We start from the raw sequence: 20,195 nt of genomic DNA on the forward strand, positions 1-20,195 counted from the left end.
TCTCTCCCTACTATACCTGCTATCCCACAGTCACACTCCCTTCCCAGAGACTATTATCCACTGTTACTATAGACACCATCTCTCCCTACTATACCTGCTATCCCACAGTCACACTCCTTTCCCAGAGACTATTATCCCACTGTTACTATAGGCAACATCTCTCCCTACTATACCTGCTATCCCACAGTCATACTCCCTTCCCAGAGACTATTATCCACTGTTACTATAGGCACCATGTCTCCCTACTATACCTGCTATCCCACAGTCACACTCCCTTCCCAGAGACTATTATCCACTGTTACTATAGGCACCATGTCTCCCTACTATACCTGCTATCCCACAGTCACACTCCCTTCCCAGAGACTATTATCCACTGTTACTATAGGCACCATCTCTCCCTACTATACCTGCTATCCTACAGTCACACTCCCTTCCCAGAGACTATTATCCCACTGTTACTATAGGCACCATCTCTCCCTACTATACCTGCTATCCCACAGTCACACTCCCTTCCCAGAGACTATTATCCACTGTTACTATAGACACCATCTCTCCCTACTATACCTGCTATCCCACAGTCACACTCCCTTCCCAGAGACTATTATCCACTGTTACTATAGGCACCATCTCTTCCTACTATACCTGCTATCCCACAGTCACACTCCCTTCCCAGAGACTATTATCCACTGTTACTATAGACACCATCTCTCCCTACTATACCTGCTATCCCACAGTCACACTCCCTTCCCAGAGACTATTATCCACTGTTACTATAGACACCATCTCTCCCTACTATACCTGCTATCCCACAGTCACACTCCTTTCCCAGAGACTATTATCCCACTGTTACTATAGGCAACATCTCTCCCTACTATACCTGCTATCCCACAGTCATACTCCCTTCCCAGAGACTATTATCCACTGTTACTATAGGCACCATCTCTCCCTACTATACCTGCTATCCCACAGTCACACTCCCTTCCCAGAGACCATTATCCACTGTTACTATAGACACCATCTCTCCCTACTATACCTGCAATCCCACAGTCACACTCCCTTCCCAGAGACTATTATCCCACTGTTACTATAGACACCATCTCTCCCTACTATACCTGCTATCCCACAGTCACACTCCCTTCCCAGAGACTATTATCCACTGTTACTATAGGTACCATCTCTCCCTACTATACCTGCTATCCCACAGTCACACTCCCTTCCCAGAGACTATTATCCACTGTTACTATAGGCACCATCTCTCCCTACTATACCTGCTATCCCACAGTCACACTCCCTTCCCAGAGACTATTATCCACTGTTACTATAGGCACCATCTCTCCCTACTATACCTGCTATCCCACAGTCACACTCCCTTCCCAGAGACTATTATCCACTGTTACTATAGACACCATCTCTCCCTACTATACCTGCTATCCCACAGTCACACTCCCTTCCCAGAGACTATTATCCCACTGTTACTATAGGCACCATTTTTCCCTACTATACCTGCTATCCCACAGTCACACTCCCTTCCCAGAGACTATTATCCCACTGTTACTATAGGCAAAATCTCTCCCTACTATACCTGCTATCCCACAGCCTCAGTCCCATCTCAGCTACCCCAACTCAAGAGTACAATGTAGATAACTATTATTTATATGTTGACCCATTCTACAAAGTTGGCAAGATTTCCAAGGGGAGTACAGGTTATTATCTGTCCACTAGGCTCATATAAATAAATGTTAAACTAATTAGCATATTACTTGATCATCCAGCTCATCAACCCATTACAAAGAAACACACATAGCATTAAAAAAAAATCCTGCCCAATCACTGAAAGCCCTTCCCCTTTGTGACTTATCACTGAGGCCCTGACTGGATTCTTACATGTGTTCCTCTATGGTCATGGAGGGAGGGAGCAGAGAAGTTAATTATTTTGTTCAGAAATAGAAGATATATTTCTGTCACACTTACCTTTTGCTCTAGAAAATTCAGGAACCTTCTTTTAGTATCCTCCATGCGTTTCTGATTTTTAAAAGCATAGAAATTCTGAATAGAATACAAATTTATAATTATATAATGTTCTTGAAAGTGAGCATCTAAAATACAGTAGTTTTCACTCTCTGAGGATAAGTAAACATATCAATCTCCATCCTCCTTAAGTCAGTGTTGATGGATACGAGTTACTATCTTGGAAAGAAAGTTTGAATTTGGAGACTCGTGGCTCTTGCAAGAGTGGCTTCTGTCCTCTTAAAGCACATTGGGTGTCATTAGAGTATTGTCTTCTGAAGACAAAGAATACTGTAGTGTTAGAGTATGGTTGGTATGGGAGCACATCCCTTACAAAACCTAAGTAAGGCTGTCAGGACATCAGGAAAAATGATTCAGTGAACAAAAGAGTGCTACCACCCTTACTGCCAAAGGTTTTTGGACTGTGTGAATTAAGGTTCAAAACAGTTGGAGGACCAAAGGTGGCACATTACTGCCATAGAACAGGGCAGTTGAACAAGGGGCATATAGGTTAGATGTATTTCTCCACAGATCTTTGTATAACATCATCATTTTTCTATATCTTAACTTGTAAACCTGTTGCTTATAAAATTACAGACCAATTATAAGGAAAAATGTAGGCAACACTGTCCTAGCAGATATGTTTTTGGGTATCTGTTTTTCTCCATCAACAAAGAGCTTAGTTTTGGATACTAACTTATAATTGCATTACCATTTTCTACTTAGTTTACCAAGGATTGTATAGGCCTACGATGATGTGAAATGACCACTTTGAATGTTTTTGTCGTGAAGCAACAGCAAATAATCCATTGATAAAGGTTTCTGTTTCAAGATAACAAATAATTTCATGAGTCATAAGCAGAAAATGTTGATGTGATCTAAACCCAAATAAAAAAATGAATGTGAACTTAAGGTGATCATATTCTGGTTAACTCGGACCTGCCCCACTGATATCTGGCTGAATATCAGTCAGATAATAATTGGGCTGATTTAAAAATCTCCTTGGGGTAGGTTCCACATTGGCTCATTGACATAGTCCCTGCTTGACGACCAGCAATTGCTGACATTGAGGTCAGATCATTTGGCCCCAGGGTGAAACGATCAGATAAGCCCAATATTACCCACCTCAAGGTTTGGCAACCTCACCAAATGAGCAGATCTTTTAGTCTATGGCCATCTTTACTCAGAGCACTTTTGTAATAATCTGAATAGTCGGCTCTGACACAGCAGCTCATATAAAGAGTTGCTTATCCAAAAGCCTGGTATATGTCAAGAGTATTACACAGGTCTACAAATAACAATCCCATCTGGGTACAGTACCTTGCTATACTCTATACAGAACAGTTCATTCTCTTGCAACAAATGTGATTCCATTTCATTAACAAGCAGTTCCTTTTGTTCGTCATCAATGCCTTCCAGGGATTCTCTGTAATTGTCAAGCAATTGATTGACTACATGAAGCATTTCCCTCTCGATTCTATTAGGGTAATTATTATTCCTGATAAGAGTACAAATTTCTGATTCCTAGGACAGAGAAATTGAAAATTAAAATAGATTAACATTAGTCAGCGGGTTCAGCAAAACCAAAAAAAGGCATGATTCTTTAACAAGTTATTACTTGTGTCTCTGTGGCGCCAGCTGGGTATATGTTAACTCTGTATCCCTGCATGTATGGGCCTTACAAATGTCTCTGTTGTTTGCCCCCCCCACCGAGTATTCCGAGTCACAATCCTTACAAAGAAGGCCTTAGCTCATCAGTTTACTGTAAGTTTAATGTAGCCTTAAGGTAGCACCTTTGTTATTTTGATTATGTGTGCACCTAACAGCAATAAATGATGGTCTGTTTATCTGATATCCCAACATACTTGATTAAATAAGAAATGGGAATGGGAAAGTTCATACAGAAAGGGGGAGTGTGGATCTACTGGTGTATGTGGAGGCAGCAGGAATGTCAGGCTACGTCCATGAAAATGAGGGACATGAAGGAGTAAGAGTGGAGAAGAGTCGAGCACATTTATCTAGTTGAAGTGCAAGGAGATCCAACCTGAAGTAAGTATGGGGAATGGGATGATGAAATAAGTACAGTGAATGGAAAAGTAAATTAGGTTAAATGGAGTTGGAAAGTTACTTACGTAGTGGGAGTGGGAAAGCATAACATGGGAAGTACAAGGCAATAAAAAGTTAAATATTTATGTCAAGAGTCAAAATAGAATATGTGGAGTTACAAGAAATATCTGTGTAGTACAGATTCTGGCAAATGAAAGTCAAGGTTAATGATCATCATAGTAACATAGTAAGTTAGGTTGAAAAAAGACACACGTCCATTAAGTTCAACCTTTTAACTTTTTTTTAACATGCCTAACTGTCAGTTGATCCAGAAGAAGGCAAAAAACCCATCTGAAGCCTCTCAGATTTGCCTCAGAGGGGGAAAAAATTCCTTCCTGACTCCAAAATGGCAATGGGACCAGTCCCAGGATCAACTTGTACTATGAGCTATTTTCCATAACTCTGTGCTGCTTCATTGTCCTACATCTTCCTACATTTCAACTATGTTCCTCAAAATGTTACTGCATAGACTATAACCCTAAATCTTAAATGTGTATCACAATTTACTGTACTGGCCCTCAAAGTCGCAACTGCTTAAATCTGAACCATTTGCCCCTAGTGTAACATGGATAACATGAATACTGTATGTCTATATTTCAGTGGTGTCCCCCAAACGCATGACCATAACCATATGTCTACCTAACCCTAAACTGTAGACCATAAGTAAACTACTCACTCGACCCTAATCTACTTAAGTCTAGGTACTCCAGATTCCACCACAGATTTCAATACTACTTTTCCAAATATCAGCTTTAAACACCATATTAGTCCTTCAACCCTACATCTGCCTTAACCTCAACTTTGCACTGGTAAAATAATTTACCCACAGCGAGACTGAAAATGTACTTCAATTGGGAAAAGTGAAGCTATTAAAGAAAATGTAAACGTGAAGTACAAAGAGCTGTAAAGTACATGGGACGCGATAGTGATTTACATTCAGAAACCAACATTGGCCATGATATACAGGGAGAAAGAGAAGTAGATGGAACGTCCATGAAGGGATCTATGGACTCACCTTTGATTTTATTACATTCTGAAATTGCTCTTTAATATTCTCCATCCTCCTGTGATTCTGAAATCTATAGAACCTCTGAATGGAACAGAAAATAAATACAAGGATTATAGAGAGTTTCTGAGGATAGGCTGTCAGAAGAGAAGTCTTGGATTGTTGCATTTGACCACTGCAAAAAGTTATTGAATTTGCCCATCAAGTTCTAGCTTGGTACCCTATCCCCAATATTCCCTCCATTGTAATGCTGTACCTGGCAGTAGTCATTGCAGAACTTTCCAAGGTCTTTAACATATAAGATTCCAATTCATTTACAAGCCTTTCCTTTTCATGAATATCTTTTCTTTAAAGGGATATGGGAGAACAAATACGGTAGCATAAAGAATTTGTTAGTGATTGGGGGACATTGGTGTTTTGTCAGTATGAAGTGGTCCTACACTAAACGTTGCACTGGGACCCATTAAGGTCTTGCTATGCCCCTGTATGTTTCATACAACCTCTTTCAATATTACATTGCCTTCCTTTTCCTTTATACTCATAGTATGTTACAAGTCACTGGGAGGGAACCAATGACCAGTACCAGATCAAACCCAGCATCCTACCCCCATCAGTCCTTCCATTTTAATGTTGTACCTGGGAGTAGTCATTACAGAACTCATGCTGCTGGTTTAACAAATAGGATTCCAGTTCATTTACAAGCCTTTCCTTTTCTTGGGCATCATCCCCTTGGAATGATTGTTCAAAGTCTCTGAGGAAATTGTTTCTTATATCATTGAGGCTGGCTTCCATTAGAGTTGGACTCACATTCTGTTCTGTGATCAGATTATCAGCTTCTTCTGTCTAGAATGGTAAAATTCCAATGATATGTCGGGGTGATTGGGGTGAACAGGCAGCAATATTCTTTGTACTGTTGGTTGTTTCATAAATAGTAAAACAGCAGCATTCTCACACCTAGTAACGACTAAAAGTAGAGACAATTTGAAACATATAAAAACATTTAAAGGCAGTGGCGTAACTAGATATTACTGGGCCCCACAGCAAATTATTTTTCAGGCCCCCAAATGTTTAGAGGTTGACTTGTTTCTCCAATATTTATTGAAATTGTGTATGAATTAGGGCCTCGTGAGGCCCCTATACCTCCTGGGCCCCCCTGCAGCCGCAGGGTCTGCTTCCTCTATAGTAACGCCCCTGTTTAAAGGGCTATATAATCCATCTATAGAACTTTTAGGGAAGCAAACCACTTAATAAAATTTCATACATGTATTCAACATAATGACACTGTTTCAGGTTAGCAACCCACAAACAACCATGTTATGCACTCAACAGCAACCAGTACACAGGTCCAGTAACCCAACAGTTTTAAAATACTAAACAAACAGTACCCTCTCACACCGCTGCACCTATTATGGCCCCAGCAGAACAGTTTAAAAGCTCCATTGGTTCTGCATTTACCCAGTTCATCAAATATCCTCCTAGTGCTCCCACAAAGAATTGCAAAATCCAATACTACCAAGCAGATGGGGAAGAAGAGGTTGTCTCTGTGAAGGCAACAAAATGTTGGGGCCTATTTATGAAGTCAAGGAAAAGGAACAGCAGGCACTCATAGATCCCTCAGGACAGATCCCTTAGTTGTAGAGACCTAAAACTAAACTGGTTAAAGGGATGGAAGACTTAAATTATGAGGGTAGACCAGTCAAGGTTGGGGTTGTTTTCTCTGGAAAAAAGGCGCTTGTGAGGGGACATGATTACACTTTACAAGTACATTAGAGGACATTATAGACAAATAGCAGGGGACCTTTTTACCCATAAAGAGAATCACGTACCAGAGGCCTCCCCTTTAGACTAGAAGAAAAGAAGTTTCATTTAAAGGAACAGAGTAGGGGGTTCATCACAGTCAGGACAGTGAGGTTGTGGAATGCACTGCCGGGTGATGTTGTGATGCTGATCAGTTAATGACTATAAGAGGGACTTGGATGATTTTATGGACAGACATAATACAAAGGCTATTGTGATACTAAACTCTATAGTTAGTATAGATATGGGTATATAGAATTTAATTAAAAGTAGGGAGGGGTGTGTGTATGGATGCTGGGTTTTCATTTGAAGGGGTTGAACTTGATGGACTTTGTTTTTTTTCAACCCGATTTAACTATGTAACTAACTATGTAAAAAGAACTGCAAACTTTCTTTAGGCAAAATAGACAAAACCTTACTTGTTTTGTGCACTTAGGCACTTAATCATAGGCTAAGTCATCAGTGCCTAAGTGCAGTTCTTTTATCTGTAAGGATCTGTGACTGCCTGCTGTTCCTTTATCCTTGGTATGATACCTCCACCTTGAGCTGTAGATCTGGGGTATGTGCACCCACACCCTACATATAAACAGGTGAGATTCTTCTACTAATATGACTATGTACCAAGAATTTTGAATGCCTGTTTATGTTTTTCTGGTTGAGTTTTTAGGAGGGAAACTCAAATTTTTTGTGGTTTCGAGATTTATTATACCCCAAAGCTGCTAAAAATCCAAATCAGAAAATACTCCATCTAAAACATGTAGAAGTCAATGTCAGATGTCCATTTTACAATTTGCAGATGTTTCTTGACATCGTGATCTGCACTGGTTTTCGTATGATGATGTTTTCAGATGACAACTTGGAAAAATCGTACAATTCAGTGTCAAATTCAAATAAAAACGTGTATGATTCACATTGTCACACGTTTTGACAAGACTTTTCCTGCACCAACTTGTGCGAGCTGATTTTTTAAATAAATGCATTAAATTTGTGCTTGGGAGTTAGGTTGACTATGTTTTAATAAAAAAAATGGGATAAATTTAAATTTTAGTAAATACCCCATGCAATGCACTTAAGGACAGATGGACATCAGGAAAAAAAATTAAAAACTTCTGGTAGGACAACTGTAGGTGGAGTTAAAATACATGGTCCCAGCTGTCCCACTTTCAACTGACTTTGATTATCAAGCAATTGATTGACTACATCAAGCATTTCCCTCTCAATTCTGTTAGGGTGATTATTATTCCTCATAAGAGTAGAGATTTCTGATTCCTCGGACAGAGAAATTGAAAATTAACAATAGATTAACTTTATTCAGCAGGTTCAGCAAAACCAAAAAAAGGCATGATTCTTGTTATTACTTGTTACAGTGGTGTCTCAGTGGCGCCAACTGGGTATACGTTAACTCTGTATCCCTGCATGTATGGGCCTTACAAATGTCTCTGTGGTTTGCCCCCACCCAGTATTGCAAATCACAAACCTTACTGTGAAGGGCCTGGCTCATAAGTTTACTATAAGTTTAATGCAGCCTTAAGGTAGAATCTTTGTTATTTTGATTATGTGTGCACCTAACAGCAATAAATGATGGTCTGTTTTATCTGATATCCCCACATACTTGATTAAATAAGAAAAGGGAATGGGAAAGTACATACAGAAAGGGGGAGTGTGGAACATCTACTGGTGTATGTGGAGGCAGCAGGAATGTCAGTCCATGAAATTGAGGGAGAGAGAAAATCAAGTATCTTCATAGAGTAAGAGTGGAGAAGAGTGGAGCACATATGTCTAGTTGAAGTGCAAGGAGATCCAACCTGAAGTAAGTATGGGGAATGGGATGGTGAAATAATAAAGAAAAGTAAACTACTGTAGGTAAATGGAGTGGGAAAGTGACTTACATAATGGAAGTGGGAAAGCATAATATTGGATGTAAAAGGCATTAAAAAGTTAAATATTTATGGGAAGAGTCAAAATAGAATATGTGGAGTTAGGAGAAATGTCTGTGTAGTACAGTTGCTGGCAAAGGAAAGTCAAGGTACAGTAAATGATCATCATGTGCTGCTTCGCTGTCCTACATCTTCCTACATCTCAACTATGTTCCTCAAAATGTTACTGCATGGACTGTAACCCTAAACCCTCTACTTTAACATGGATAACTTGAATATGTCTATATTTTGGTGGTGTCCCCCAAACGCATGACCCTAACCATATGTCTATCTAACATTAAATTGAAGACCCCAAGTTAAACTACTCACTCAACCCTAGTCTGCTTCAATCTAAGTACCCAAGACTCCACCACTGATGCCAATACTGCTTTGTCCAAATATCACCTTTAAACCACAATTAACTCCTTCAACCCTACATCAGCCTTAACCTCAACTTTGCACTCCCAAATTACCACAATGACCGTAACCCTTAATTTGCCTTAATCCCTTAAATTTAAACAATGTTCATACAGGTAGTTGTAAAATAATTTACCCGTGGGGAGACCGAAAATGTTCTTCAATCAGGAAAGTGAAGCTATTAAAGAAAATGTAAACTTGAAGTACAAAGAGCTGTAAAGTACATGGAACGCGACAGTGAATTACATTCAGAAACCAACATTGGCCATCACATACAGGGAGAAAGAGAAGTGGATAGAAGGTCCATGAAGGGATCTATGGACTCACCTTTGATAATATTACATTCCGAAACTGCTCTTTAATATCCTCCATCCTCCTGTGATTCTGAAATCTATAGAACCTCTGAATGGAACGGAAAATAAATACAAGGATTATAGAGAGTTTCTGAGGATAGGCTGTCAGAAGAGAAGTCTTGGATTGTTGCATTTGACCACTGCAAAAAGTTATTGAATTTGCCCATTGAGTTCTAGCTTGGTAGCCTATCCCCAATATTCCCTCCATTGTAATGCTGTACCTGGCAGTAGTCATTGCAGAACTTTCCAAGGTCTTCTAACATATAAGATTCCAATTCATTTACAAGCCTTTCCTTTTCATGAATATCTTTTCTTTAATGGGATATGGGAGAACAAATACGGTAGAATAAAGAATTTGTTAGTGATTGGGGGACATTGGTGTTTTGGCAGTATGAAGTGGTCCTACACTAAACGTTGCACTGGGACCCATTAAGGTCTTTCTATGCCCCTGTATGTTTCATACAACCTCTTTCAATATTACATTGCCTTCCTTTTCCTTTATACCCTTAGTATGTTACAAGTCACTGGGAGGGAACCAATGACCAGTACCAGTTCAAACCCAGCATCCTACCCCCATCAGATCCTCCAGTTTAATGTTGTACCTGGGAGTAGTCATTACAGAACTCTTGCTGCTGGTTTAACAAATAGGATTCCAGTTCATTTACAAGCCTTTCCTTTTCTTGGGCATCATCCCCTTGGAATGATTGTTCAAAGTTTCGGAGGAAATTGTTTGTTGTATCATTGAGGCGGGCTTCCATTAGAGTTGGACTCACATTCTGTTCTGTGATCAGATTATCAGCTTCTTCTGTCTAGAATGGTAAAATTCCAATGATATGTCGGGGTGATTGGGGTGAACAGGCAGCAATATTCTTTGTACTGTTGGTTGTTTCATAAATAGTAAAACAGCAGCATTCTCACACCTAGTAACGACTAACAGATTTACTACTCAAAGTAGAGACAATTTGAATCATATAAAAACATTTAAAGGGCTATATAACCCATCTATAGAACTTTTAGGGAAGCAAACCACTAAATATGACTTATATTAGCTCCAGCAGATAAAGCAAGTCGTTAGACCATGGGGTCTGCACCTCAGTAATATCAGGAATGGAATTTAATCTTCTAACACCTTCTTTCCAGCTTTCGAGAGCCTGTGGCCCAATTAATGCAACAGGATCAAGAAACAAACATCTCATCTGCCTTCTGTGCAGCTGGTACCTTGTTTATTTGCATTAAACATACAATTTGTCTGCTAATACACGTCTGAAACTGGCAGTTTTCTACACTTACATCAGCCCGGGTTTACTCCAGGTGCTTCAGTTTCTTTCCAGACTTGAAACATCTGCAGGTGGGTAAGTTGTCTCCTAATTAGGGATGGTCAAATTTGACCCGTTTCGCCAAAAATTCGCTGCCGGTAAAAATTCGCCGACATGCATTAAAGTCTATGGGCGTCAATTTTTTTTTCTGTGCAGCAATTTTTTTTTAAACGCATCATTTGTTGTGACGTCATTCAAGTCTATGGGAATCATTTTTGCTAATAAAAATGGACCCTGGTGTGTGTGTGAATGTCCTACAGACCTACGATTGTACGTTCCACCAAGCCAGGGACTGGTGTTATTTACAAGCAATCTTTTAAATGCATTGGTTTATAATAAAATAATATGTACAGAAATGAGTGCACAGGTAAGGGATAAGTAAATCTCAGAGAATCACAGAGAAACATAGAGAGCGAGACGAGACCCCTATGAAGAGGGTGTAAAGAGGTACATTAGATTTTAACAGGAGTTATCTTCTCACTCACCTTTGACAATATGACACTTTGAAACAGCTTTGTTATTGTCTCCATTCTTTCATGATTTTGAAATGCAAAAAACCTCTGAGAAAAAGGAAAAATAATTATAAAGATTAAAGTGGGTTTCTAAGAAAAGGCTGGTGAAAGAGTAAATTTAGTTTTGCATTTGGGCAACATTATGTAGTATTTGTCCTCATTTCTGCTTGTATGTCATTCTGTGCCCCTGTGCTGCTCTATACGCTGCTCGCTTTATGTGCATCAGGGGCAAAAGCTAATCCTGCTCTCTTAGAACTTAGGGGCAGATTTATCAAAGGTCGAGGTGAAGTTTGAAAGTGAAAAAATTCGAATTTCGAGCTATTTTTTGTGTACTTCGACTAGGGAATAGTCATACTTCGATTCGAATTTGAAAAAACTTCGAAATTTGAAGGTGGAATTTTTTTGAAGTACTGTCTCTTTAAAACTTAGACTTTCTACCATTCGCCAGCTATAAGCTGCCAAAGTGCTGTTTTAGCCTATGGGGGGACCTCCTACAACCTGTATGGAGGCAATTCGGGGAGTTTGGGAGATCGAAGGTCGAAGTTAAAAAACTTTGAATCAAAGTACGATCGTACAATACGATCGTATGATTCAAAGTAGGCCGAATTCGTCCCACTTCGACCCCAAAAAACCTTCAACCGCCATTCGATTGCTCTTTTTGAATTCAAAGTTCGAAATTTTTTTAACTTCGACCTTCGATAAATATGCCCCTTAGTATTGTCTAGGTCTCACCTCAATTTTATCTTTACAATATTTTTTATTTTTCAGGAGCATAACCACAGAGGTTACACCTGCACCCTGGAGAGGTGACCTATGGAGTCTTCAAGAGGAACATATTATTGGACATTTCACCTCCATAAATATGAACTTTCCAACAAATATGATTCCAGTTCATTTACAAACCTTTTCTTTTCATATGTGTAGTCCTCTTGAAGGGATATTGGAGGACAGACAGGGTGAGACAAAGAAGCTATTGGTGAAGGGGGGATATAGGTTCTACGGGGACTATGGAATGGTCCTGCACCCATCACGGTTGTACAGTAGCTACAGTATGTCCCTGTTAGAGATGTCGCGAACTGTTCGCCGGCGAACTTGTTCGCGCGAACATCGGGTGTTCGCGCTCGCCGGAAGTTCGCGAACGTCGCGCGACGTTCGCCATTTTGGGTTCGCCATTGTTGGCGCTTTTTTTTGCCCTCTCACCCCAGACCAGCAGGTACATGGCAGCCAATCAGGAAGCTCTCCCCTGGACCACTCCCCTTCCCTATAAAAACCGAAGCCCTGCAGCGTTTTTTCACTCTGCCTGTGTGTGCTGAAGAGATAGTGTAGGGAGAGAGCTGCTGCCTGTTAGTGATTTCAGGGACAGTTGAAAGTTTGCTGGCTAGTAATCGTTTTGATACTGCTCTGTTATTGGAGGGACAGAAGTCTGCAGGGGTTTGAGGGACATTTTAGCTTAGGTAGCTTTGCTGGCTAGTAATCTACCTTCTACTGCAGTGCTCTGTATGTAGCTGCAGTGGGCAGCTGTCCTGCTTCTGATCTCATCTGCTGACTGCTGCAATAACAGTAGTCCTTGTAAGGACTGCTTTTATTTATTTTTTTGTTGTTTTACTACTACTACTACTACTACTATAAGAGCCCAGTGCTATTAGTCTAGCAGTGTTGGGGAGTGGGACTGGTGTGCTAATCTGCTGCTCCTAGTAGTTCAGCAGCACCAACTTTAATTTTTTTTTTTTAATATTCATTTTTTTTTATTTTACTTTTTTTTATTTTACTACCGCTGTAGTAGTGTATAAGTTGACCTTTTAGGCATTATTTGCCCTGTAGGCATTATTTGCACACTGTTTTCTTCAACCCGCCATCTAGCTGTGTGACCTTGTTCACATTCTGTCTAAATATCCATAATATTACCGTCTCCAGAAAAAACACCGGAGTGACTTTTTTCAAGCAGCCATAATATATTTTACGTAATCCGTATCCACCGCTGTAGTAGTGTATACGTTGACCTTGTAGGCATTATTTGCACACTGTTTTCTTCAACCCGCCATCTAGCTGTGTGACCTTGTTCACATTCTGTCTAAATATCCATAATATTACCGTCTCCAGAAAAAACACCGGAGTGACTTTTTTCAAGCAGCCATAATATATTTTACGTAATCCGTATCCACCGCTGTAGTAGTGTATACGTTGACCTTGTAGGCATTGTTTGCCCAGTTTTTTTGGCCGCAGCCACTGAAGCACAGAGGCCAGAAAAAATATGCCATATAAATGCTGAAAATAGTCATTTTTTGCCATACGTTGACTCAACGTATATGGCAAAAAATTACTATTTTCAGCATTTATATGGCATATTTTTTCTGGCAACTGTGCTTCAGTGGCTGCGACCAAAAAAACTGGGCAAACAATGCCTACAAGGTCAACGTATGGCAAAAAATGACTATTTTCAGCATTTATATGGCATATTTTTTCTGGCAACTGTGCTTCAGTGGCTGCAACCAAAAAAACTGGGCAAACAATGTCTACAAGGTCAACGTATGGCGAAAAATTACTATTTTCAGCATTTATATGGCATATTTTTTCTGGCAACTGTGCTTCAGTGGCTGCGTCCAAAAAAACTGGGCAAACAATGCCTACAAGGTCAACGTATGGCAGTTGTTTAAAGAGAACAGTAGATTACTAGCCAGCAAAGCTACCTAAGCTAAAATGTCCCTCAAATCCCTGCAGACTTCTGTCCCTCCAATACAGAGCAGTATCAAGCAGATTACTAGCCAGCAAACTTACTATCATCTGTCCCTGAAATCACTAACAGCTCTCCCCCTACACTATCTCTTCCAAGCACACACAGGCAGATTTTTCAGATACATTTTTGCCCTTGATCCCCCTCTGGCATGCCACTGTCCAGGTCGTTGCACCCTTTAAACAACTTTAAAATCATTTTTCTGGCCAGAAATGTCTTTTCTAGATGTTAAAGTTTGCCTTCCCATTGAAGTCTATGGGGTTCGCGAACCGTTCGCGAACCGCTCGCATTTTTGCGCAAGTTCGCGAATATGTTCGCGAACTTTTTTTCCGACGTTCGCTACATCCCTAGTCCCTGTATAGCATACCACCCCCAATAGTCCCACTATTTTTTTTTGTTACCTTGGAGTAGTCTTTATAAAACATCTGCTGCTGTTTTAAAAAATGTGATTTCAGTTCATTTTCGAGCCTTTCCTTTTCTTGAGTATCATCCCCTTGTATTGATTGTTTAAAGTCCTGGAGGAATTTGGTTGCCGTATCATTGATGCTGGACTTCATTTGAGATGGACTCATGTTCTGTTCCGTGATCAGCGAATCTACTTCTTTTGACTGGAATTGTAAAATTCTAATGTTAAATTAACTCGAATTCACTTAACTTCTCAGAACCATAATAAGATATTTATAAGGAAGATGCTGACACAAGGGGGCTCATTTATAAACAGTGGGCAAATTTGCACCTGGGCAGTAACCCTTAGCAACCAATCAGTGATTAGCTTTTTTCAGCCAGCTGCAGGTTGAGCAGCGAAAGCAATCATCTGATTGGTTGCCATGGGTTACTGCCCAGGAGCAAATTTGCCCACTGTTTATAAATGAGCTCCAAGGTGAGCAGGCAGCAGTTTATTTGGATCTCTAGTCATTTGCTGTTGGCTAGCTGTAAATAACACTGGGGCTCATTTATCAACACTGGGCAAATTTGCCCATTGGGCAGTTACCCATAGCAACAAATCAGTGAATAGCTTTTTAACGCCAGCTGCAAGCAGAACAATGGATGCAGCAATTTGATTGGTTGCCATGGGTTACTGCCCATGGGCAAATTTGCCCAGTGTTGATAAATGACCCCCAGTGTTGGCTGATACAGAATACAGAAGATAATGCAGAAGGTCATGGAAACAGATGGAATATCTTCTGTATTACCTTTTAACAGGAGTTATCTTCTCACTCACCTTTGACAATATAACACCTTGAAACAACTCTTTTATTGTCTCCATTCTTTTGTGATTTTGAAATGCACAGAACCTCTGAGAAAAAGGAAAAATAATTATAAAGATTAAAGTGGGTTTCTAAGAAAAGGCTGATGAAAGAGTAAATTTAATTTTGTATTTGGGCACCATTATGTAGTATTTGTCCTCATTTCTGATTTATACTTGTATGTCATTCTGTGCCCCTGTGCTGCTCTACACACTGATTACTTTATGTGCATCAGGGACTCTCTTAGCACTTGGTATTGTCTATCTCTCAACTTAGTTTCATCTTTAGAATATTTTTTATGTTTTTAGGAGCATAACCATAGAGGTTACACCTGCACCCTGGATAGGTGACTATGGAGTCTTCAAGAGGAATACGGTGGTCCTGCATCAAATTTTACACTGCGACCCATCAGGTTCCAGGCATGTCCCTGTATGTATCATACATTGAACACAACAGCATACTGTCATTGAAGTCATTGAGAAACCATCAGTGGGATGTACCCAGTGCCAAGATTATACAAGTGGCACATCTTTCAACATTAAATCACCTTCCTTTATACCCATCGTACATATTTATATACCTAGGCACTGGGGGAACCTATGACCAGTACCTAATCAAACCCAACATTCCGCCCCAACAGTCCCACTATTTTAGTTTGGTACCTTGGAGTAGTCTTTACAGAACTTCTGCTGAAGTTTTAACAAATACAATTCCAGTTCACTTTTGAGCCTTTCCTTTTCTTGAGTATCATCCCCTTGTATTAATTGTTTAAAGTCCTCGAGGAATTTGGTTGCTGTATCATTGATGCTGGACTTCATTTGAGATGGACTCACGTTCTCTTCCGTGATCAGAGAATATACTTCTTTTGACTGCAATTGTAAAATTCTAATTTTAAATTAACTGTAATTTACTTAACTTCTCAGAACCATTATAAGATATTTATTGGGAAGATGCTGACACAAGGAGAGCAGGCAGCAGTTTATTTGGATCTCTGTTCATTTGCTCTACACTAGCTGTAAAAACAATGTTGGCTAGAAGATAATGCAGAAGGTCTTGGAAACCTTTCCTGAGTTTCATAAAATGGTACATTAGTTGCCCTCACTTGTCTCTGTTTTACCCTGAATCTCCAAGTATGAACACCATATTCAAGGTTTGGTCTCAGGATTCTCACTGGAGAGTCCTCTGTATATGTGTCACCAACTCTGGAGATCTATGGAGGAATAACACTGGCATCTTGTTCTGTCTGGAACTTAATACTTGGGATGAGTTATCTCACCTTCTCACCTTCTTATTGCCATTATTAAATGCATATTATGAGGATGCAGACATGGGGAATGCAATCAGCCATGAGGATGGACCTCTGTTCTACTCTTGTACACTAACTATAAAAAACACACAGTAGGCCACACCTACATAATACATAACATATTAACTGAGACAGCCATGTGGAAGCTATTTTATAAAGAATATGCTCTTGTGCTTTGGCAAAAGGAGCCCTATATCTTATACCTGGTCAATGGCAAGCTTACAGGGCTTAGTTGAGCCTAAGGTCACTAGAATAGGCAAAATGAGTGCAAAGATGGTAGAAAGAAGTAAACATAGGCGCGCACACTTAATTATGTAATTTTTGTGCCCTTTCCTGAACTCTCTAATAGTATATGACTAAAAGTGGAACAATTACAGAAAATAGAAATGTAAAGTAAGTACAAGGAGTTGGAATGTACAGATGAAGCCAGTGGGATTTCCACATTTTGTTACACCATGTCCGGACACCATTTCATTTTTTTAATTCAAAGTCCTGTCTCTAGATCAGGGATCCCCGACCTGTTGAACCTGTGAGCAACATTCAGAAGTAAAAGGAGTTGGGGAGCAACACAAGCATGAAAAATGTTCTTGGGGTGCCACATGAGTGCTGTAATTGGCCATTTGGTAGCCCCTATTTGGATCGTCAATCTACATTGAGACTCTGTTTGGCAGTACACCTGGTTTTTATACAACCAAAACTTGCCTCCAATCCAGGAATTCAAAAATAAGCACCTGCTTTGAGGCCACTGGGAGCAACATCCAAGGGGTTGGAGAGCAACATGTTGTTGCTGGTTGGGGATCACTGCAGTCTAGATGGTGCTAGAGATCAATGGCCTTAGTCCATCAAAAGCAATGTGTTGAAAAAAATGCACTCTAGCACCGTCTAGAACTTTGCACAAAATGGTGTTTGGTGCAACAAAATGTGAAATCCCAATGGGTTCATCTGTACTTGGGGAAAAGTGAAAGTATTGGTAGTGACAAGGGCAAATAGGCAGACAACATAGTGTGTTTGATTCTGACCCGGGCAATATTTGGAAGCAGTTTGGATGATCTCCCCATGTCTTTAAAGGACTGCCAATGCAGCTGCCCCTAGCTTGTATGTTGTGGGAATGTTAGATTGTGAGTTAAGGGTGAATGATCTAGAAAGTGTCGCTAAATGAATAAAAGATTAATATAAATACAAATAATGGGAAAGTGAAGCATGCACAGGGAAGGGATACATGAATTACATTCCGGAAAACTGTGAGGGTCACTTAAAGGGAGATGTCAGTATATAGAGAGATTGAACACAATATTTTAGCAGGAGGTATCTACTGACTCACCTTTGATGATAGTACATTTTGAAACGTCTTTTTCATACGCTCCATCCTCTTGTGATTTTGGAATCTATAGAACCTCTGAGTGGAATGAAAAATAAATGTAAAGATTATAGAAATAGTAATCTTGGTCACTTGTGTGAAAGTTCTGTGGGGAACTGTACTGAAATCCAGCTGAACTCTTTATGACCAGCTATTTAAGAGTTAAAGGTCCTGACCACACAGACCTCGCTAGCGTTGGGCATTTTCGTTACTTCGCAAATTCACTAACAAACGCTGGCGTAAATTCGCTAGTGTTACTTCGCACCCTTATGCCTGGCGAATTTGTGCAACTGACGTAACTACGCAAATTCACTAACGCGCGCATTGTTCTGAACGCTACCTTTTACGCTAGACTTCCTTCGCCACCTCAGACCAGGCGAAGCGCAATAGAGTAGATAGGGATTGCTTCAAAAAAAGTTCAAAAAGTCCCAAAAAACGCTGGCTTTTTTTCTATATTATGGGTGATCGGCTGAAAAAGATCGAAAAAATTTTTTGGGCTCCCCTCCTTCCCCCCTGCATTTCCTAACTCATGGCAACTTAACTATACAGCGGGCACATGTGTAGGGCAAAATAAACATTTTATTTGATGTTTTGAAGGTTTCCCAGGCATTTGTAGCGCTGATACGTATTCCTCCATTGAAATTTGAATTTGGCACCGTATGCAAATTAACCATCGCTAGCGTAACTTCGCTTCGCTTAGCGAATCAACGCTAGCGCAACTTCCCAGCCTTACGCTACCCCTGAGCTCAACTTCGGATTTTAGTGAATTTGCAGAGCGCTGGCGAAACTACGCCTGGCGAAGTGCGGCAAAGTTACGCCTGGCGCAACTACCAATCTTAGTGAATGTCCCACAATGCATTTCCACCAACAACTTTAGATTACCCGCCCCATGCAAATTGACCTATGCACAAGATCTCTAGCGAATTTCCGATAGGCACAAACGAATGATAGGGCATCTTCTCTGTGAAATGCTTGCACTGCCGAAGTAACGCTAGCGAAAAGTCAACAGCGTTCAGCACCCAGGACGAAACTCCGCATATTAGTGAATTGGCGTAGTCATGTCGCATTTGTGCCTGGGAACTGGTGCAATCTATGCGAAACTGATGCTGATGAAAATTCGCCCATTAATCTACACCAAGGACTCCTGTACATCAGTGTTGAAGATATGGGACTCTGTCTGTGGGCACACTATTATTTGCTACTTGTCATAGGACATCTGGTACTTCTGAGTGGCATTGGGATTCAAGGAGTGATTGTCATTGCTGGTGTATTATTGGATTTAAAATGCCATCTTTTTTTCTGTGCCCTTTCTTGGCACACTCTGGTCAGACCTTAATGATCACAACTTTATATTGTTAAGTTCAGGTCTCCATTCCAATACTCAAGGGCATAGTTATAGCAGTTACAGGCAAAGCCAGGAGATGTGACCTGTGGGAGCTTCCAGAGATAGCTCCCACAGCTTTGACTACAAACCATTGGGAATACATTACTAGGAACTTCATAGTAAGAGTAATGTACCCAGTGCTGAAATGAAATGAGGCAGCTCTTTCAACATTTCATCACTTTCCATTATCCTCAGTATGTCTGTTGCCTGTCAATATGCACTGAGGAAGGGAATGGTATCCTTTAACCAGTGCCAGACCACACACAACATCCCACCCTTAGGCATTGCTCATTTTAATGTTCTACCTTGGAGTAGTCTTCACAAAACTCTTGCTGCTGTTCTAACAAGTAGGATTCCAGTTCATTTACAAGCCTTTCCTTTTCTTTGGCATCATCCCCTTTAAGTGATTGTTTAAAATCCAGTAGGAGTTTGGTTGCCATCTCATTGATGTTGGTCTCCATTTGAATCAGATTCAAGTTCTGTTTCCTGATCAGAGAATCCACTTCTTTTGACTGGAATTGTAAATCTCAAATGTTAATTTAACTGTACTTAGTGAGTTCACTTACCTTGTCATTATCATAATAAGCATTTTATTAGGAAGATTCAGACATGGAGCGAGCGGATGGTGATGTATCTGGATCTCTGTTTTCTTGTTGCATATATAAAATATATGCAGACTCCTTGTTATTAAAACAAGACAGTATGGTTGCTCCTAAGAAAAACTCATATAAATATATATA

The 20,195-nt window shown here is 40.1% G+C and overlaps 1 protein-coding gene across 4 annotated transcripts in view; it reads right to left on the bottom strand.

The window, feature by feature from the left end:
* LOC108703876 (A-kinase anchor protein 9) overlaps positions 1–20,195 on the bottom strand; it is a 41,938-nt gene that overhangs the window by 1,841 nt on the left and 19,902 nt on the right. For 2 of the 4 annotated variants that reach the window (XM_041576695.1, XM_041576696.1), the window contains exons 14-25: positions 19,761–19,967; positions 18,036–18,110; positions 16,071–16,277; positions 15,384–15,458; positions 14,563–14,769; positions 11,404–11,478; positions 10,205–10,411; positions 9,577–9,651; positions 5,756–5,962; positions 5,129–5,203; positions 3,328–3,531; positions 1,972–2,046 (exon numbers count right to left, since the gene is read on the bottom strand). In XM_041576695.1, the coding sequence (XP_041432629.1) occupies positions 1,972–2,046; positions 3,328–3,531; positions 5,129–5,203; positions 5,756–5,962; positions 9,577–9,651; positions 10,205–10,411; positions 11,404–11,478; positions 14,563–14,769; positions 15,384–15,458; positions 16,071–16,277; positions 18,036–18,110; positions 19,761–19,967 (1,689 nt within the window). The remainder of the gene's footprint in view (positions 1–1,971; positions 2,047–3,327; positions 3,532–5,128; positions 5,204–5,755; positions 5,963–9,576; positions 9,652–10,204; positions 10,412–11,403; positions 11,479–14,562; positions 14,770–15,383; positions 15,459–16,070; positions 16,278–18,035; positions 18,111–19,760; positions 19,968–20,195) is intronic. The other 2 variants (XM_041576698.1, XM_041576697.1) reach the window with 2 other exon arrangements.

This window comes from Xenopus laevis, chromosome 9_10L (genome assembly GCF_017654675.1).
Source record: "Xenopus laevis strain J_2021 chromosome 9_10L, Xenopus_laevis_v10.1, whole genome shotgun sequence".
Taxonomy (NCBI): Eukaryota; Metazoa; Chordata; class Amphibia; order Anura; family Pipidae; genus Xenopus; species Xenopus laevis.